We start from the raw sequence: 22,241 nt of genomic DNA, 5'->3' as shown, positions 1-22,241 counted from the left end.
AATATTTCAAGTGCCAGACACTCAATATATTAGGTTTCCTACATATTGTAACTCACTGGGTAATTGCTCTAAACATTTGCAATATGTTCCAAAACCCTAAAAATAGCTGGCACAGAACCACCACGGATAACTGTCTTTATGGATATGACTTGGTGTTGGTTTTAAATGCTGTGTATGATAGCAGTATAATCCTGGGGTGTAGATAAAGCATGTATTGTTGACTTGTCTTTACCACTGGCAAATTGCTACCCTACCTTAGCCAAACTCAGACTTGCTTCAAGTCATGTTTATTTCATGGAAATAGCAGAAATCGATGCCTAAAGAACAATGGTTAAAATGTCAAAGCTGCATTATCTCAATTAAATGAATTTATACTTAACTTGGAGGGGGAAAAAAAAACCCCAAATGAATAAAAAAATAGGTTAGAGACTAACAATCATAAGTCACAAAATTAATTGTGATTGAAATAGTGTTATAAAACTGATAACTTTGCAAAGCTCTGTAATATAAACCATTCCTTAAGTAAAATGTCTGTGACATAAATTTGACAACCTCTCTTTTTATAAATTTACACTCTTGGAATCTTATGCAAGACATGATGCAACCTTTTTGACTACACATACGCATAAACACAACCTCATGCTATCATTTACAAATAAAATCACTATTAGTATACTTTTAATCACATGAGCAGAAAAAGGTTTGCCATATACATCTGTCATTGTAAGAAAAATACTTGATATTGTAAACAGAGTAAAAGACACTATATAGTAGTGATTATTAAAAAAATAGCAGCTTACATCTACCCTATATTTGGAAAAAAATGTAGTCACAAGATACAATAAACTGCAGGACCGGAGCAGCAGGGGAATTAGTGCAAGTATTCATCTTTTAAATAAACTGAATCACTGCTATTAAAATAAACTTGAAGCAAGTCTTCTGTTTAAGATTTTTTTTTAAATCTAAGGTAGTAAACATTTTGCCTCTTAATGGCAGTGTTATCAAATATATGCCAAAGATTTTATTTTAATAAAGAAAAATTACATGAAATACTTTTAATACTGGAGTTTGGTTACAATTATACATCTAAGCTCCTACAAATAATGATGGGCAACTCTCAAAGAAGCTGTGGCATGAACCCTTGTCCAGAAAGATCTTAACCTCTTAAACAAAATCCCCCAGCTATACTTTGCTCCTTTTCACAATAGTGCACAATTTAACCATATTTTAGCTATGGTCTTAAAGCAACAGAAGATGCGTTTTCCTCTTTATATTTTTATCTTTTTTTTTTTTTTTTTTGCATCCCTGTTTTTTTTCCTCTGTTTTTGTGCCCTTCTGTTCTTAAGTTTGGCAGAATTATGTCCCAAATAAGAAATTACTGCGTTTCAGCCATGTCACCAGAAAATCAAACATAGCATTATACCCATTTCCATCCTACTTTGTAGATGAGAAGGACGTAAAATATCACGCCACAAAGAAGGATTTTTTTTTGTTTTTCTTCTCTCTCCCTGATCCCTTTTCCACCCTCCCTCTGTTCACAAAATTGTGCTCTGGGAGCCACAAAATGTACCAATTATTATCAGGTTCAAACTACTTCTTCAAAGAATGCATCAAAACATGTTTCAAAGAAACGCCTTTTTTTTTTGTTTTCCAAGGTGAAAAAATATAAACAAGAAACTAAATCACTCCCTTACTTCATGCATCCGTAAACTTAACCAAAACAAAACAGAAAACCCAATGTTTAAAAGCAAATTAAAAAAAAACTACTGCTGCAGATTTCTGTAAGTCCATTTTCTCTGTACACACAAACTGCTCAACTACTGAGAAGGAACACAAAAATACCCCACAATCCACGAGAGAATGGATTTCATGGGGGAAGGGGTAATGAAGGCTGCCATTAGTATCTTCTGATTTTGGTATGTATATGGGTCTGCTCTTGTACATGGTATATTTCTCTCTCTCTCTCTCTCGCTCTCTTCTGTTTTTCATATCCAAAACCTTTAAATGTTATTTTGGGGCACAGCAGATTCCAGCACTTGGTGAACAGGATTCACAAGCTGTGACAAAACTCTGTCATCCTCTTCAGGGTGTAATTTTTTTTTTTTCTCCTCTTTTTTTTTTTTTTCTCCTTTTTTTTTTTTTATATACAGTATATGTATATATTTCTTTTACATTTGGCTGTAGTGGACTGGCCATGGTTCGATTGGGACTATAGCAGTACATGGGTCAGGGACAGTCATTTTGGCTATGTACACATTCATAGTCGGTCCATGGCTTCCAACTAAGAGCGCTATTTCCGGAGGTCTAATACACAAACCTGCAAAGAGAGAGACACACATGCAGCAGCTGCACAGCACCACGGGCTTCACAGTGCTGTGAAACTATCAGAGCAAAACCTGCCACATGGATTGGGTAAGCTTAACCTTATATCCAAAACAATGATTAATTAATAATATCAAAATGACCAGGTGAGCCCTTTTTGAACCCCCAGCCAGCTAAGGGAGCTGCTGCCTCCAGAATTACTATCAGAACAGTAACAACATCTTATGTAAGATGTTTGCCTGTTATTTAATACTGTGAGGCTGAGAACTTACTCAAATCCAGTTTGTAAAAATATAAAATGAAATTAAAGTACACGGACAGGTACTAAAATAGATCAGAAAAACAGTTAATGGTGTACAAATTCCAGTTTTAGTCTTCTCAAAATCTCCACTAAATAGTGCTTCTGGGTCTGTTAGATATAGAAATCTATTAGTAAAATATAACCACACACAAGATAACACCAGCTGCAAGCACATTTAAAACAGAGTGGAGGAGAAGGGCTTTTGCCAGCAAACAATATAGAACAAATTAAGCCAAACATTTTTAAAAAATATTAGAAACTAAATGAAAACAAATCTATTCCAAGTACAATTAGCCTCTTATGCCAAATTAATTGGAGGACTGGAAAGGTTACACAGCATATATAAAAAAAGAGTCATCTGGGGGGGGCATGATAATCAATTTCTGCTCAGGATATGCCTTGAGTTTTTGTACTTTTATGATATTGCCTATATTTACAAGACTAAAATGATATAAAGACCAATCAAAATTAATTCTCTAGAATTTAGGCTTCTTAAAATCCAGAACTTCCTATTTTGTGATTTGAACTCTAACAAAACAACCTTACTTACCAGCAAGGAGCATTCAGGAGGGAAATGCTTTGGCACCTGTGTTAAGACTGTACTACTAAGCTGCCAGGATTGCTTTTTGTTGACTTTTGTTAAAGGAAGCTACAGCACTTCAAAACACAATTCCTTTATCAGCCTTATTTTAATTTTGCTTTTCCTTAGGCTCTCCTCTCCTTTCTCTGCAAACCATGGCAAGAGAGAGGCAAGCAAAAGCCCCAGGACTGTGCTCCCTATGGAGACCCTGCACATTCCCATCCCACTGCAGGACAGTGCCAGAGCAGCCAGGAGGTGATGCTCCAACACTCTGCTGTGAAATGACAGTGGGAACACTCATGATTAGTTCAACATTATTTTATTCCCCGCTTTTCCTAAGCAAAGTAAGCAGACTGATATTTATATATAGCTGCTGACATTTTTAGGAACTTTTTAATTAAAAGCGTTTAGAAATCTGCACTTTGTTTTGCTGCTGAATGCAATGCAGAAGGCATTTCATTCCTGTCATGCATTATAATAATATCACCTACACTGAGAATTTTCACTCAAAAAGGGCAGAGAAAGGAAAACAAATTTGTTTCCAAACCAGCCACACTGAACACACTGGCACAGTGGGCCCCAGAAGGAACAGAAAATATAAATTGGAGGTATCTCCACCTTCTGAGGTTTTTGGACTGGAATAAAGATATTCTCCTACAATACCACAGCCCGGGTACAGTTGAAAACCTACAGGTGAGCTGGCTGTATTCAACCTTCAGCTAGAGAAGGAAATTTCGTCTCCATTGTTAGTTAAAAGATTTCCAGAAGGTGTTTGTTACTAGAACACCAACCAAGTCAAGCAACACTTACTGAACCATCTGAAGCACTTGCTCCAACTTTGTCTCCTGCTGCATTCCAGCAAACCTCAAAAATCCCTCCTGTTCCCCGATAACTGTGAACTAGGGCACCTGTCTAAAAAAGGGACAAAGCAAGTAATTAATACAACAAAATCAAAGTGAACAAGCACAATTTGTACATGTAAAATCCCCCCACTGCCTTCCAAAGCTAAAATTCTCAGAGGAAAGTGGTCCAGAATAGATTTGTGGACAGTCTCAGCACTTTGTTAAAGAATGTGGCACAACCATTGCATTTGAGCTCCTATGTTTGACAGGAAAAACTGGGGATGGTCACAACTACTTCCAGTTACTAAAATGAGCCTTTCAGAAATCAATACCCAATGCCTAGTAGCCAGAGATTGCATCATCCCTGACAATAAGCTGTTTAGACTTTCAAACATAACAAGACCTTATTTTTTGCCAGAAATACAAAACAAGTAATAGTGTCCTTTTGGAGAAAAGTTCATAGAAATACTTTGTCATCATTATCTTCCCTCACTCTGCATTATCTTGTCAGTGAAATTCAATGAAACAGCCAATCAGATTAGTATATCTACACCTAGTCAACATTTTTCACAAAAGTCTCTGTTTTATCAGGAATTTAAAGTTCAGAGTTAACAAAGACTATTTTTGGATGAAATATCTTCTCGGAAAAACTTTGTTCAATATGGGGTTTTGTTGGTGAGTTTTTAGTTGGGTCTTTTTTGTTTGGTTGGGTTTGGATTTTCTTTTTTTCTAAGACAAAGTAAAGACAATTATTATTTCATCATAGACAAGCATTCAAAATGAGAAATTAAATGTACAACCATTAAAAGAAATAACAGGACAAAGAGTAAAAAGAAAACTAGTCTGCTGGGGAGGACAAAGCTCTTTGTGGCTGAAGTATGATGGATAAACAAAGGCTTGAAGGATGGAAAAGACCAAAACAACTTCTCAACACGGGGAAGAGCAATACCTGTGTATTCCAGATGTGTACACATTTATCAAAGGAGCCACTGGCCAGGTACCTGCCATCAGGACTGAAAGCTACACTGTACACAGGTTCTTGATGTTTTGTCAGAGTATGGATACAAATTCCTCTGTCTACATCCCATAACCTAACAGTAGAATCAAAGGATGCACTGTCAAGGAAAAAAACAGATTAATTACACCTCAATTCAACATATTTTTGTTGCTAATACAAACAGAATATGATAAAGTATCTTAGGTGCTTCAAAACATTCTGTGAACTTACATTTATAGAAAGTGAGGTAAAAATAATGTTTAACAAGCTTTTTAAACCAGGATTAAATAGTACCTTGCTAACATAAGATTGGCATTTGGATTATTTGTTCCTGGTCCTGTAGGACTCCATTTGATAGTATAAATTTCTTTGTTGTGTGCTTGTAGATCATGGACACAACTGTCTTGTTTCATACTCCAGATCTATGATAAAAAGGGAGGAAAAATACAAATTATTTAGTACAATATAGTACTAAAATACGTTTTACATGTTTCTTCTGTATCATTTACAGGCTGACTGTTACCTTTTAGGCCACTCAAAACATTTGCTATGACTGCATGGTTTCTAGAGTAATTATGTCAAGTTTTATTCCAGAACCTTTCATTCTTTGTGTTTTAAGTCCCCAATTAAGTTAATGAGTAATAAAGGTGCTGCCTGTAGAAACCAAACTGCCTGAGTGGACTGCAAACCCCTTGAAAAGTGCAGGAATGAGAGCAGATGCTGAAATGAGAAGAGCAATATGTAAATGTTCATGGCTGAGTGGATAAAATATCACGGTCCTATTTTTAAATTAACTTCTTGCCACGCAGACTGAGTGAAATAAAGGGATAGTAGAGAAATTTTCTGTTTTCATACAAATCCAGAGACACAAATATCACTATGGCATTTTCCTGACTTATTAGTATTTGCATTGCCAGACTTCAGTGTTCAGCACTTCACAGAGGTCATTAGAGGACTCCAACTCCTGTATGACCATGCTCAACAAATAAAATAACTTTATCCTATTAGGAGTTTACATTGCTTCTACCGAAGGGATCTGAGGAGGCTTTTATACCTTTTCCTACATCTCAAATTTGATATGGCAGATAATCACCTGAACTCTATTTTTAATAATATCTGTCTCAGTAATGCTTTTAGTTCACTTTTTGTTAGAAAGAGCTACCAGGAACATGTTTAAGCCCAACTGTATTTAAGATGCAATTGAGGTGCATGTGTAAATAAATGGTGCTTTTTAGAACTGCTATTTTGCTGAAGAGGAAATCGATTTTCAATGTGCAGACAGAATTGAAATTGTATTTCCAGTTTAATTGATGGGATCAAAATCTAGCTTCTCTTCCCAAAATTAGCATAGATGAAAGAGTCTGTATCACTACCCTAGAGAACATCAAGTTTTAGATAGAAACTAACCAAGGAAATAAATCACTAGGTACCTTCCATGTGCTTCCAAACCTGGAATTTATTCCTTCTGCCATTAAAAAGTAAGTGAACCACAAGTGATTAGTGATGTGTAGACTTATCCTCCAGCACCTGGCATTTGAGCTAACCCTGAACAAAATAACATTCTTTGCAGCCTGGGCTCCATTCAAATCAGCCACCAAGTAGTTAATTGCCTGAATCCCACAAATGCTGACACATTCCCAGTTGTCACCTCTACTCACAGAGAGGCAGCAGCAAGAGCAGCTCGAGCTCCAGACTGGAATTCATTACCCTGGAGTTTCAGCTGTTTAAGTATTAAATACCTGCTTAAGCTGGCTATTTTGACTCCATCCACTGCTAATGGAGAACAACTGATGCTCTCAGGGGTTTACTCATCACACTTGACTTAAGACACTTAACTTAGGAAAGGATAACTTGCTCTTCAGCAGTGCTAGACACTGCTGACTGGAGATGTCTAGACATCCAGTTTTAGACTGGAGGCTTAATGCTTAAGTGTTTGTATTTAGATAAGGTGATTTCCCTTGCCAGAGCCTAAGTGCCAGCAGGAGGGATATGTGACTACTTACTCAGCCATTCCCTGATTAAATAACAGTGAGCTGGATAGAATTAACTGTCCCAAGGGCTACTAGCAGGACAGTGCTGTCAATGTAAAAAATGTATCCTGAAACTCTACCAAGCACAGTGCTGAAGGTCCCAGTGAATGCAAAGCAGTACTGTAATGGAAAGCATCTGTGCCATGGAAGCAGCACAGGCCTGTCAGGCATGAACAGCCTCATTTCTGCTGGTGGCAGGTTTGTAAGGATCTCCAGAGTGCCCTCAAATCACATGTGTAAGCTGCAGTGTCCTCTGCACTCACAAGTTTGCCCCTGTTCTACAAGAAAGCACGTAGCTGTGAATCATTTCAAGGACAAGCGTAGGTGTGATTGAAAACTGCAGAATGGCTCCTGGTAAACTAGAAAAATCCAGGAGTGCACACGGCCTCTGAAGAAACAACATGCCAAAGATTTTAACTAGAAAGAAGGGGAAAGAGAAGACAACCAGGAAAGGAGCAAGTCACCCATTCTTGTATGTGCTACCTGACATGCATTCCAACTTTCCCTTTTAACCAAAAGCAACCATCAAGCGTGACAGCTTAATGATTAATGACCTGATTCTGTAAACAGCTAAAAGCACCTAATAAATCATGCTCCAAGTCTCAGGCTGGCAGCCTGTAACAAGTTCTCTGGACCAAAGCTTGGCCCTGATTAACAAGGATTTCTAGGATTGCTTAACCTTGTTATATTAAAAAAGAACAAATATTGGACGACACGGCAAGTACAGTGATACTGCCAGAATGTCCAGGCTAATGGAGTGCATTCCAGAGTCCTACAAAGACAAGGGCCAGCCCCAGAACTCCCATTACCTTTAGAGTCATGTCATCAGAGCAGGATGCCAGCAGATTACCAGTTGGATCCCATTTGATTGCATTTACTTCATTCTAAAAGTGAACAATGAGAGTAACTTGGAGTTGTCCCTTCCATTACACATGACAGCTTACAAAAGATAAAGCTGGACAGCAGTTATGAGCATTTGCATAATTGTCAGGATTTTAACACTTCATTTTTATTCATAGCTTTGCCTTCAATAGCAACAGCTTTTTGCTATCCATTTATCACATTTCCCAAGCATTCCTGTACACCATGTGGTAAAGTCTTGAAGTTACCATGCTGCTTCTTCTAAAGCTCACTCTTCCATCCTGGCATTGGTAAAACAAGCTGCACGTGAGGGTGAGAATTGTTCTGATAATCACAGAGATTGTGATTACCATAAGACCTTAACCATAACTACCTATGTGTGCATCTACTATCTGTAGCCAAGGACCAGCCATCACACAACTGCTGGGTACTGGTAAGTTTATTGAGCCCCCAATGTCTCACTGATAAAAATATCACAGAGCAACCCCCTTTTTGCAGTACTTACTGTGTGACCCTGGAAGGTTTTGATGGGCCTATCTTGTCCTAGTTTACAAACGTGAATACACATGTCTGTACTGCAAGAGGCAAATGTGTTGTTACTTTGCCAATCAACGTCTAATGCTGGTGCTGAAAGAAAAAGAAAGATATTTAATGCACTCTGCAAGAATTTGATGTGCAAATTTAGCACCACCTTGGAATAAAAGCCAACAGGAAGCCATCATTAATTTTAAAGCAGTTCTGAAGATAAACACTATGAGCAGTAAGAAATTCAGCTAAAACAAGTCTTACACAAAATGGAAAAAATTTAATATAAGTCATCATAATATGGAACATATTTGAAATCAAAGTTATACAGAAGACAGTGCAGCAGGACATCAAGCTGTAGTTAAGTCATCTATAAACAAATCTCAAGAGTCAGCACAAGGAGCAGGTTCCCACAATTTCACACATCATCACGCATGAGCTCATCTCCACCAGCAGCTCCTGCTCCTTCTCAGGGATGGCAGCCAGGGAAAGGGAAGGATTTATTTCCTTTCTTAACTCCAGCATTGTAAGGTGTGGTAACTTGAAGCTTAATAATGGGCAACATATTCCATTTGATCAAGCCAGCCATTTATGGCAGACAGCACAGAGAGAACTGCTTGGAGTAAATGCTGAGTTGATGCTTTTGACTGCTGTCATGCCACTGGAAACGTGGTGTGAGCAGAATAAAGAGTGGGAACGGGACACGTTTCTAAAAGGTGACACGTCTGTCATTCTCTCCATTCTGTTTTCCAGCTGATCCTGGCAGGATTGCTCAGCATGCAGCCCACAAAAGCAGTTTGTCTGACCTCCTGCACTCCCACCCCCAGCTGGAACACTGGGATACGGGATGGGATCACAGCAGCAGCAGGATGACAAATGCAGTGCTTAGGTGATAAACACTAATCCCTTGTGGCCCACCCACATGATTTGTCTGCCACCATACTACAGAAAGTTAGGAATACTTGGATTATTTATGTCTTATGACTTTTGTGGAACTGCAATAAAACTGTGAGCTACAAAATCAGAACAAATTATTGTTAATATTCACAAAATATCTTTTCAGATTCAGTTTGCATTTGTCTTTTCAGATGACAAATCTGAATGATGAAACCAAGACTTACCAGAATGAAAAGGAAACTGCTGCTTGGCTTCGCCAGTGTGGGCATCCCAAATAATTGTGGTCTGTGTTAAACAGATAAATACACAATAAACAAACTTGAACAAATTGCTAATTTCCCCACAACTATCACACTCACAAATACGAGAATACCTACCCTGCTCACCATCACCCAAACCTGCTCTTGATTATACATTTCTAGAGTTTGATCCAGTACTAAAAGAAATAGCAGTAGATGTACAGAAAACAATAGAAAATTTAAGACTGCATTAGAAAGGTGTTTAACCACAACATTTTGGGGTCTAGAGGGAAGAAGGAATACATGTGCTTTTAAATAGTTTTATCCCCTTAGTCCTATTTATAGTCTTGTAATACATTCCACACACCTATTTTAATTTCAAATACTTGTATATTCAAATTGTAGTATCAGCTACTCACTTGTTCCTAAGGAGATGTTATTAACAATTAGTCACATAAATTTAAGGGTGTAATTTCTACATTGTTCTCTGCCAATACTTTCATAACCTTCTGGTTAAAGAAATCTTATGTGACAGAATTAATATCTTATCATCAGTATATTATATGCCAATATCCCTGCCCCACCTCAATGATCAATGAAAATTTTGACACTAAATTCAATAGAAGCATGAACTGACCACACAAATTAATTATGGAAAAGGAGCCTAAGGTTGGGTCATTCTCTCTCTGCTAAAGGCTAAAGCAGAATATTTTTCAAAGCATAATCTCAGTTTGAGAAGTTTTATTGACTGAAATGAGGTTTCTATTCCTTCCTTAATTGTTTTCCTGCAAATGAAAGCTATACCTCCAAAATTATTTAAAAACTGGCATAAGCATCACAGATGCCAAAAGAGTAAACACATCCTTTCCATGCTTTGAGACATTAAATTTTCCTTCCTTTGTGCCAGCACAAGCATTCATAAAGCTGGCTAATAAAGCAGACTAAGTAAATGGATGCAGGGAAAAAAAAGCAAATAAAGGAGAAAATTTACTACTTTACTGTGACACTGCCAGTCTAAAGTGGTTGTACTGAGGTTGCAGTTTGCCACTCTCACTAAGAGAAAACCTGTGCTGACTTCTGCACCTTGAATCAGTTACAGAGGAAAAAATAACTCTCCTTACTCTTGCAATAGTTATTTGATTCTCTGAATTCACTTTAAGTACATTTCCCATCACTCTGTGCCCTTCCTACCATTCATACATAAAACCTCTCACACTAACAGCAGCTCTGAACTGAAAGACCTTGTAAACCTGAATTTGTTTAGAGATGTGAAATAAAAGAGTCAAACAATGAACTCCATGGCATTACACAACTGGCACCTCCCCAGTCACATATATCAACCTTCCTTATGTTCCAGCTCTAATCTTTGTAAACATTCTCAGGTCTGACTGATATCCAACCCAGCCTGAACCTATCCCTCTAGTACAATTTTTTTTCCTGAGGCTTTGCATGAAGTGCTTCACTGAATTTAGATGGTTTGATTTTACAAAGTTTAATGTTTCTGGTTTCAATACACTTACTTTCCAACTCAGACTAACCTAAATGGGAAGAGATTCACAGACACCGAAATCTATGAAATTAAAATCTCAGTGAACTACTATAAAACCCAAGGAAACATAGCTAAGCAAACAAGATCTTTGTAAGCACATATTGATATCCCATGCCTTTAGTTTCATTTACTTACTTTGCATAGTTTTGCTATTTTGCTTACAGTTAGATTATAACGGTGAAGGAAAGAATTTTAATTTTACCAAAGATTATCTCACCTTGTCCACTCCTGCACTTAAAATGAAGTTTCCTTTCTTGTTCCATTTTAACGCAAATATAGGACCTTTATGTTGCCCTAAGGTGCTGGCAAGATTACCTGAAAATTTATATTGATATGAATACATTAAAAAATAAAAAACTATGCCGTGAGCCACAATATAGGAAAATATATTGTAAATTAAAAAGCGTTTTGCTTACCATCTTTAGTCCATATCCTTGCAAAGCCATCATAAGACCCAGTTGCTAGAAGTGTACCTTCACTCTGCCAGCAAAAAGGTTATTTATTTTTTTTTACTGCTTAACTCAAAGCTAAAGAGCACAAAGAAAATTTGAGGTAGAATAGATCTGTACAGGATTTATGATATTTATTTCATTGACTGCAACTTATTAGAAAGAAATTCCCGAAGTATGAGAGAAGTTACAACGCTGCTCAGAAATAGAAATGTTTCAGGTGCTGCCGCAGAGGGCACTGCTGCTGTCCCTGAAAGTTTGACCACGAGGAGGTGGAAGCAGGGCTCTCCTGGCAGCAGGGCACTTACATTCCAGTCCAGCGATGTCACGTCCTTGTTGCTGGGCACGTCCTGCCCCCCTTCCCGGATGCAGTGCCGCAGCACCAGCTGCGTGGAGCCGCTCGTGCTGTTCTCACTCAGGTTCCATATCCGTGCTGTCGAATCACCAGACCTGCACAACAACCCAGGGGGGATGGAAATCCTGCTGTTTACACCTGGGTAATCCCATTTATTTCATGCATATATTAACATGTATCATTATAATGATATTAGTGTATACCATACACTAATAATATACGACATTATGGTATGAAAAATAATAGATAATATAATATATATTATATATATAGCGGGGATAGAAATCCTACTGTTTACACCTGGGTAATCCCATTTATTTCATGCATATATTAACATGTATCGTTATAATGACAGCCTGTAATATTATATAATATGAAATATACCATACACTAATAATAATATACGACATACTAATGATATACGACATTATAATAGATGGCATGAAAAATAATAGATAATATAATATATATTTTTATATATCGAGGATAGAAATCCTGCTGTTTACACATGGGTAATTCCATTTATTTCATGAATACATTAACATGTATCATTATAATGACAGCCTGCAGTATTATATAATATGCAATATACCATACACTAATAATATACAATATACTAATAATGGTACTCTAAAAGATGGTATGTAAAATAATAGATAATATATATTATACTTATATATAGGTATATAAAACACTACATATAGTTTTTTATATGTATTACATACATGTTACATACATAGTATGTAACACAGGATATATAATATAGCAATATCTATTATAGCAATAATATAGCAATATATAATATGTGCTACACAAGATACAGGATATGATATATATAATATATACTTATTGTATATAGCAATAATTATGCATAATTATACCCATATATTTACATATTAAAATTGTATGTTATATTACATTAGTGTTATATTAATGAATTCAATAATAATAATAATAAAAGTAATAATATTAATCATCATCATCAATTTTAAAGCACTATTATCCAAAGAACAAACGCAGTGGCTCCGGATGTTTGGGGCAGGTGTTCCCTGAACCTTCTTCCCTTCCTGTGCATTATTATTATTACTACTACAATTCTCCATGTAAAGGCACTATTTTCTACAGAGCAGCATGGCTCTGGATGCTTGGGGCAGGTGTTCCCTGCTGCCCTGCCCCAGCAGGGACACTCCACACTCACACAGGTGGGCAGGGCACGTACCCTGAGGCCAGAAGGTCACTGACGGGGTTCCAGGCACAGATGAACACTTCAGATTCGTGGCCACGCAGCACCACGGCCTTGTTGGGAGGGATTTCCACATCTCCATCTACTTCCATCATATCCGTGTGATTATCTGCATTATGGGAAACAGAAGCACAGAGGTGGATTTTAGAATTTTGGGACGTTGGGACTCCTGTATGGTTCAGATTCTTCTGCGATGAGTGCAAGAATTCACAATTTATGTGATTCAAAAATTTGACAGAGCTGTCATGCTCTTTTATTTTTTCAGTTCCAATTAATGAAGCACTATAAACAGATGGGGAGTTTCGAAAATGTGAGAAAGCTCTTCGCCCCTGTAAACCTTCACATCCAAGTGGATTTAATTTTGGAGCTTCAGAATTAGGGCCAAAGTTGATTTTTTGCTATGTTAAAAAATAAACGCTGTTACAAGTACTCTGTTTTTCAGGCCCAATACTGCATAGTACAATATGTTACTAGTCTAGCTTGTGCTGCAAGAATACATTTACAACACATTCATTTTCAAAAATCTCTTTTCACCAATTGCAGTCAAACAGGTTTTAAATCTACATCTCCAACACTCCATTTACAAAATGACTTTAATGAATATAATCACATTTGGTGATAGAGCAAACATAACCAAGCTTCTCAAACTTCATCAGCAATTACTGTGGAATTATGACAGTGTAACTTTCTGCGTGGAAGTGAGGTTGAAACCATATTGTTCTGTAGAATATACTGGGGGTAATTCAACTGAAAAAACAGTTTTCGTGGCATCTACCATCAATCACTTTCTATTAAAAATAAATTCACAGTGAGTGCAAATGCAGAATATAAGAAATGCTGCACACTTCACCTGTTCCATATTTATTCACTGCATTTAAAGAAATAATTTCACAGCTATTGCTTAATTTAGCATTAAGAGTTTCTGTCACTGTTTGTGTATGTGAGAAAACAAAAAAGGCTATTACAACATGAGTATTTTTTCAGAAAAAGCATCCTATAAAGCATTGCTTCAGTCAGATCGATGCCAGTCTGAAGTGCTGTACAGCCAGCAGGGGTTGCTGGTAGATCACATTTAACAGGGCTGAGATCCAAGGTCTACCCTTCGTCTATTCAGTTCACAGTTATCAAGTAAATATTCTTTTGAGATTGTTAAATGAAAGCATCAAAGTAGAGACCTCATGTGTTTCAGCCAAAGAATGTATTTCTAGCTTTTTATCATATATATTAATGAAAAAGCCTAGTAAAATCAGGCAGTAAAACTTGTACATGGCTTAGTATTAATATTGTCTCCAAAATGTCATTTCTTCAGGTGTTTTTACAGAAAGAACTGTAACTCCCACACTTCAACATGCAAATCAGACTTCCAGAAGAGTATTTTGAAAATCACGGTTTAATGCCTGACCCAAACTTTTCCACACTAAGCCTCATTGTAAGGTATGTTCCTTTGACCAGTGATGACAAACAGGACTCCTTTATTTCACTGATCACAACTCAAATGGAATTAATGAATAAAACAAACCTGAAAGCAGTTGCATTGAGCAAGTTGAAACAGCAAATTGTAAAAACTGATATTGATAAAAGAGAAAGGGACACAGGGCTTGTCCCAGCAACCCTGACCTCAACATCACTCGAAGAGCCAGGTACAGCTTTTGGATCCAAGGGATTTACAGAACTTGTTGGAAGGAGTTTGCAGAGCTTCACAAGCAATACTCAGTTTTAATCAGCCATGGACTGGCAGACTTCTCTCCTCACTCCTTGTACGGGAATATCACAATTTTTTGTCCTTTTTATGCAAGGGCCCTTTAAAAAACCTTCAGGTGATGGAAAAGAAGCAGTACTGGAAGTGAGACCAGTCAAGGGAACATTGTGAATTAATGAATTCAGAACTTTGACTCCTGCAACCCCAGATATCAAAACTGGGGACAGCCAAAGGTGAGACGTGATCTGTCCCAGTATGACCCACGATGAAGGAATTCTCTGCAAGCTGAAGAGTTACTCCAAACTCTGCATTTTCACCTTATTGTCTACAAGCTCATGCTATGATAAACAACTAGGAAATGCTAACCCAGCTTAAAGCCGTTTCTGTCTCAACTTACTTGCTATAGTGTGTGCTCCATTCTCCTCTCCATTTGCAGTATTTTCTCCATTTTTCGCTGATCCCTGTTGGTTGGTGGCAGCTGCAGCTGCAGCAGCTGCTGCCTGCTGTTGTGCAAGTTTGTCTCTGTAGGCCTGTTGTCTTGTCTGTACCACATCAGGCATCACTGCATCTATCAGTGAGAGAGACTCTATCGGCCTACCATCAAACAAGGTACCATCCTAAATTACAGCACAGGGAGAAAAGAAAAAAAAAATAACACCAAGTACAAATTAACATTACAGTCAAAGATTCCAGGCAAAACTAAAGAAAACGTTTTAATATAATAAAGCAGTTTTGTGTGGTACTGGAAGTGGTATCTTATCATTGTTGTGGTCAGGACTGGAATTTTAGTATAAAGCTAAGTGACCACCATAAATATGCAATAAAAGCCACTGCAGGCCTCTGGGAGAGCCTGTGGAATCAAAAGTTACTTGTTTCTAGTTTGCTGAACTGTCTGCTAAAGCAAAAAATTCTGTAAGCTATCTATGAATATGATTTCAAACATGAGTGGCTGCAGCAAAATCTAATGGTTTGTTTGAAGAGAGAGCTGCAAACATTGCAGCTCGGGTCACTGACTTGTGAAGTTACAGTCTTATTAGACTAATACTTTCCATAAACATATTATCTGGGGAGTTGACTAGTTTTCTTCCTTTTTTTAAACAGTGCTGGCATGCTTTCAAACAACAAGGAAGAATTTTATCCTGAAATGGACAAGACCCAGTTAAAAATACCCTTATACATATGCTAGGGCTTTGTAAGGATCTATTTTTAGGGACTAGAAGGATTCCTTGCAATAAATATAGGGTCTTCTTCTATTCCTATCACTTGCTTCATTTTTCTGAGGCTTCCTAAGAGAAAGGTTTTGCTTCACTAGGACTGTGAAAACCACACAAACAGCAGACATAAGGGAGACTGGAAAGTGAGCAGAATTAATGGGAAAAAAAAGTTTCCTTCTGTAATCTAACTGACACACAGAAAGGCTTCTCACCTTCCAGGCACAAATGAGAATGGAAATTGAGGGAGAATGTCTGCAGCATCAGGCAGGAAGATACATGGCTTTCTGTACTGCTGGAATAACCATTTAAACATCAAATTCAACAGATTCTGCTCAAGATGAATTAGCCAGCAGAGGCAAAAGGCAAACTGGCATATACTTTCAGCCTTCCTGCTACAAATTCAAACCCTCTCTCTCTCCTTGGAAACCTTGCCTTTGGGCTCACATTACTTCACTGTGATGACACAAGAACCCAAACAAGAGCTGCACAGTGCTCTCCCACCTCCCTAGTGCCAGTCTACAAAACCAAAAAATGAAGAGATTACTGCTCTCAATTATTATCCTATCCCACTTGTGTGGATGCACTACAACATTAGATTAGGGTAAAAACTCTACAGACAACGGACCTTGAAGCAATGAGCCAGAACACCATGCCTGGTGTTGTGTGGCTGCACTGGGCAGAACCCCCACCCAGTAATGTCACTCCACTCTGGTTCCACCACTGGAGTCATGGTGAACACCAGCAGTAAGGAATCTGAAGTAAAAGTAAATAAATAGGATACAAGAAAGTTAAGAAAAAATACTAACATTTAAGCTTACTGCAAGCAAGGACACAATGCTCCTGCAGGCAAAGCTTCCTTACCTCATTAATACTGACTTCTGCCTCTACATACTGCAGACCTTTCTGGATGATGGAAATCAAAGCAGCTGGTGGCACCAGAGCACCATTTATATTAGACTGGCTGATATGGCTCTCTATACCAAAGGTAAATGCTGAATGGGAAAACCCTAAAGACAAGGCAAAGACATCAGAATTGATTTACAGATAAACCATGCAACTTGCTGTACCACAGTAGGACCTTCTGTTTAAAACCTGAGCAAATCATACAAAGTAAAATGCTACAGGATACTTCTGAACTACCAGAAACTTGTCAAAACACCTCAATTCCCTCATACTTTAAGTGTACAAAAAGAGAAAAGCAAAGTTCCCATATAAAAATAACAATTAATTACAGTATCAATGGCAAAACATTTGTGCATGAGTCAATATGAAATACAGAATTCACTATAGTATTTCAACGTGTGTATATATTCCCAAACTACATGCAAGTATTGTATCATATGTAATATTTAATTAAAAAAACATATCCAAGACACAAGACTCACTTGCTATTTTCACTCCCTGATTTGATAGCCACGAAAGTGAAATGGATCTGTATGTGAACAGAATTCAGCTCATGGTACAGTGCTGTCATAATTGTATATGCTCTGGCATTTAGAGCTACATCAGCACTGTGCACTGATTAAGAAGTGGCAAACAAGTTATGGTGCAGCAATGGCAGCTGCTTGCTATTTAGTTGATCACACTGAAAAAAGTGAATTTAAGCTAAAAAAATAGTTTTAGCTTAAATTAGTAAAAAAAAAAAGTTAATTTAAGCTAAAAATATAGGGAAAAATAGTTGCTTCAGCAAATTAACTTTATTGTCATGGTGTTTTTTCTTAAACCACTTCATTTTTTTTCTTTTTCCCTGTCAGGTAAGCAAGAAGCTGCCTGCAAACTTTTAAATGAAGATGAGGCAATTTTTTTCTTAAAGTTTGGCTTCTATGACAAAAGCAATCTGCAATTGGAATAAGAATGTGTAGTATTTTTCAGTAAATTCAGGCAGGAAAATGAGGTTTTGCTCTCTTTTGACAAGCAGAAACTGTAAGTCTGCCATCCACCACTGCTTCTGGTGCTTCTCTGCCTCAATTTGGGAAGTCCATGAGCAGTGGACATACATTGCATCAGTAAAATGCATTTTCAACAAGACTGAATCCACCCATCAGCAATCACCAAACAAAAACTACAAATCAATAAACATTGAAACAGCAAGGTAAGATATGAAATACATGTGTACATTTTCTTATATATATATGTATGTACATTAGAACTGATCTCTTACACTATTATCTTAAGACTGGAGTTTATTTTTGCCTTAATATGCAGACTTCTTTCATGTATTGCTGAGATCATATTCCCTCCTGCCAGCTGACAATCATCACTTGTTCATTTACTAGGGCATGCCCTGACTTCCAGTCAAATCTTCCCATTCTAAATGTAGGCTGTGTTAAGCAATCAATATCACAGTTGTGAGTGAAAGATGATGTTGTCTCTTACAGAGCTTCACGAATAACCACCACCACAAAACTCCCTGCAGCCATATGGCTGCATCTAGAAACCCAAACATGCAGCACAAACTCAAAATGCTGATCTGACTGGGTTGGGGAAGCTTTAAAAATAATGCAGCACTGCTGCATTCTCGTGTTGTGCAGACACAGCCAGTGTGGAGGGACATGACAGGAAAAAGGTTTTTTTTCCAGTCTGACAATATCCAAGTGTCTTTTGCTCTTTCTCCTAAGAAGCAGAAGATTCTGGCTACACAGAAGGACAAGATTACAAAATAAAGGACCTGCAGGGACTTTTGGGAACCCCAAGAGTTATTCCTGTAAAAAAATCTGTTCATCTCTATTTAGAGTCAAGTGATACAAGTCATAGTCACAGTTGTCACTTTTCTTTTGAAACTCAGCCACATCTGCCCTCCCACAGTCACGTTCAGGCAAGGAATTTGGCTACACAGGACTAGCTGGCAGGAGCACCATCACTCCAAGACAACAGGAAAAAAACAGCATTTTGCTGATCATTCTATTTTCTTCTTCAAGCAGCCCTGAAGAAAATGGTGCAAAGTGCCATTATCACCCTGTGGAGAAGTGATCTCCAGGAAAATGCATTTCAGCAATCGAGTGAGTCCTTGGCTGGTTGACTGCCATCTGAAGACTCCAAATGACTAAATCTGATTAAGTTACAGAAGGTAACTTGGCAGGAATTCATTCTCTTGTTGAGAAGAAACACCAAGAAACAGTTCAGACAGAAGCACATGCCTACTGGCAAAATAATTAAATGAGCCAGTGTTTGCTAAAGCCAGTTGCAGATGAAGATCAAATAAATAACACATTGTTTAATAACCAAAATTGTAAAAACTCACCTGACTCTTGCAAGTATCTATATACCAGGAAGTTAACCTCATCACTGCTTATACTCATCTTTATTCCCAGTTAAACCATGAGGTCACAACAAAGGACACAACCCTGCAAATAAAAAAAAAGTAGGTCAATTAAATATTTTTAGTACCTAATAGGTATTTCCCAACAAATGCTATATTTATAAAGTAAGTAGCTCCCTGGCAGCATAGACAATGGCTTTATTTTAAAATGCAAATAAGTCTGCTGGAGTCATTAAAAAGTCATTTGTCTCACCACAAGATAAAGGTCAGTAAATTAAATATTGAAGGGCCGGATTCTCATACGATGCAAGTTGGTATGGACTGGGAAACTCTGCTGTTTAATACCAGTACTACAAAAGGCCTCATTTCACAGCTTTTAAAAAATAAACAAGTAAGTTTCATCCAATCTACATTACTGCCATGGAACACATTTTTTGTAACATGGGTCTCTCTGCCTGGTTAAAGACCAAGAACCTGTTTTCACGTTGGCATCCAGGCAGGTTCTCATTTTTATGTTCCTATCTACTCCAATTTTCAGGTACTCCTGCTCTAGTGAAAAGGTACAGAACAGTATGAACTGTAACATGGTGTCTGTTCAAACAAGCCCAGCTAATCCCACTAAAGATGAGAAAACACCTCAGCCACACTTTTTGGCTTTGCAAAATTCTTCACATTAGAAACAAACGTTAAACAGTACATTTTTAGTAACACTTCCCTAGGCTTCCAATCAGTGCTTCAAAAATATTGATGGGATTTATATATTTACACACGCACAATTTTTTCTTTATTTTAGTAATGGCAAATATCTAGTAAGACAAATAATGTATCAAACTATATATCACTTTTGATTATAAACTTGGAAAATATGAGGTGGCAACAGTCTTTAAGACATGAAGAGACCGAATACAGTATTTTTTCTAACTCAAAGTCTCGTTTTTGAGAACATTCTCATGATGTCTGAATATTTGAAGATTCTGAACTTTCCAAGTAAACAAGTGAAAACATCAGCATCCAGAATATGTTATGAAACAATGTCCACCTCCTGTTCCTATTATCTGTCCAGTATTTTTCATTAGCAAACCCTCCCAGGTTTTTAACCCAGCTGACCGCCACCATTGTTTTTCCTATGGAACTGGAGTCTGAGAAGGCAAGTGACTTTCCTACTGTTATTTGACAAAGTTTGGTGTAAAAAAAGTACTAGAGAATGGGTTTTTCTACACTGCTCAAAATAAAAAGTCCTTGCTACACAGCCAGGCCACTTACACTGCTGCTCCAGTGGGAAAGTGGTGAACACCAAATAGAAAGTAACAACTACAAGCTTATGACTGGCATTTTAAGGCTGCTACGTGTATTCTCCCTGGGCATCTGCTCCTAGCAAGAACTCCCAAGGCAACAGAAGAAAACAACCACACTGTTTTTCTGAACACCTAACTGAGTTTTACCAGTCAGCTGCAGCTGAATGGACAGTGGGAACAGCCCTCTAGGATGTGACTTTCCCACAAGTCCCATCGTGCTGGGAAGACGAGACCCAGTGAAACCCCTCAAGAAGAGGAGAGTCTAAAAGGATGAACCTGGGTATGAAAAGGAATTTATTTGCCTGAAACCACACATGGACATCCCCAAACTCGCCCCAGGCATGTGGTCACCAGGCTCACAGCCATGCTGTAGGGGAGATGGCTTTAGTTTCTTAAGGAAAAAATAAATTTGCAGTTCTACTTAAATCCTTCTCGTTTCTAAAGGAAAAAGCTGCCCTAAGAAAGTGACTTCTAGTAAGTGCAACACAACTGGTAAAGGAAGGTACATTGATACCAACCCTACCCCACTCCTCTACAGCTCCAGCCATACCTGGGGTACAAGACATCCCTACCAAACCCCCCTATATACTTTGAGGAGTTGTTTACTCAGCAGACTGTAAAATGAATGGCATTTTTAGCCATTTCATGCATTAGCAACCGATTCCACCATGTGCAGGACCAAACACTCATTTTATTCAACTATATTTTGTTGCCATACGTGGAGCAAAATATCTTTAAGAGTGTTTTTAACAGAAGAATGCCATAGGAAGAGGAACAATATTTTCCTTCAGAGGAGAAGGTAATTAACTTTAAAGACACTCATAAGGAAGGTTTTTTTACATTACGTACACACAAATGGCAGTATTTGTTTTGTGGGTCTGTCACCGATTTTCAAAATCTTGCTGCATCACCAAAAACAACAGATCAAACCGCAGAAATGTGATGAAAGCGCTATTTGTCACACAGAGAGGTCCTGAATTATTTATATAAAGGGGGCTCCCCCCCTCAAAGCAGAACCGTGGAGGTGCCACATCAATTCCCCTGTTATGCAGCTGGGTAGCTGAAGGGAAAAAAAAAAACAAAACAAAAAAAAACAACCCTAACGTTTTGCTAGTCTGTCAGAAGTGTTCTTCACCCCAGCCGGATCACAGCAGGCCGGTTTTTTAGGAGGCTGGTTTGGGTGTTTGGCAGGAGAGGCTTTGGAAGGACAGCTGTCCCCGCTGTCCTGCCCGGCCATCGGGAGGTGGCACTGCAGCACCAGCGGTGGCACCCACAAAAAACACAAACAGCTACCAAAAAATACACGGCTTCACACTGGAAAGGGTGGCGAAACGTTCCGGTGTTTTATCCAAATCCTGCTTTGTGCATGTTTTCAGCGCTCCTTAGCATTTTCTAGAGGGTTTTTGCTGTGTTTCCCCCATCTCATCCCAGGCTGAGCCTGGGACAAGCATCCCACAGCCCAGGACAAGAAATGTGAGAAGAACGAGCAACACCAAACCTTCCTTCCAACCCAGAGCAAAACAGCACATTAAACAGAAAATACACTAGAGGAGGGTGCAATAATTATTTTCCTTTGACACATAC

The 22,241-nt window shown here is 38.0% G+C and overlaps 1 protein-coding gene across 2 annotated transcripts in view; it reads right to left on the bottom strand.

Annotated features, from left to right (window-relative positions):
• Positions 1 to 1,320: 1,320 nt before the first annotated feature.
• The window catches only part of TBL1XR1 (TBL1X/Y related 1), a 104,560-nt gene continuing 83,639 nt past the window's right edge, over positions 1,321 to 22,241 (bottom strand). For both annotated transcript variants that reach the window (XM_014871513.2, XM_014871512.2), the window contains 14 exons: positions 19,345 to 19,447; positions 16,965 to 17,110; positions 15,287 to 15,506; positions 13,167 to 13,299; positions 11,901 to 12,042; positions 11,560 to 11,623; positions 11,361 to 11,458; positions 9,580 to 9,640; positions 8,439 to 8,560; positions 7,882 to 7,956; positions 5,337 to 5,464; positions 4,995 to 5,160; positions 4,014 to 4,115; positions 1,321 to 2,317 (listed from right to left, as the gene is read on the bottom strand). In XM_014871513.2, coding sequence (XP_014726999.1) covers positions 2,291 to 2,317; positions 4,014 to 4,115; positions 4,995 to 5,160; positions 5,337 to 5,464; positions 7,882 to 7,956; positions 8,439 to 8,560; positions 9,580 to 9,640; positions 11,361 to 11,458; positions 11,560 to 11,623; positions 11,901 to 12,042; positions 13,167 to 13,299; positions 15,287 to 15,506; positions 16,965 to 17,110; positions 19,345 to 19,402 — 1,542 coding nt within the window. In that variant the 5' untranslated portion in view covers positions 19,403 to 19,447 and the 3' untranslated portion in view covers positions 1,321 to 2,290. The remainder of the gene's footprint in view (positions 2,318 to 4,013; positions 4,116 to 4,994; positions 5,161 to 5,336; positions 5,465 to 7,881; positions 7,957 to 8,438; positions 8,561 to 9,579; positions 9,641 to 11,360; positions 11,459 to 11,559; positions 11,624 to 11,900; positions 12,043 to 13,166; positions 13,300 to 15,286; positions 15,507 to 16,964; positions 17,111 to 19,344; positions 19,448 to 22,241) is intronic.

This window comes from Sturnus vulgaris, chromosome 10, assembly GCF_052056855.1.
Source record: "Sturnus vulgaris isolate bStuVul1 chromosome 10, bStuVul1.hap1, whole genome shotgun sequence".
NCBI lineage: Eukaryota > Metazoa > Chordata > Aves > Passeriformes > Sturnidae > Sturnus > Sturnus vulgaris.
The sequence above is the reverse complement of the archived record's forward strand: the minus strand, read 5'-3'. Positions and strand labels throughout refer to the sequence as shown.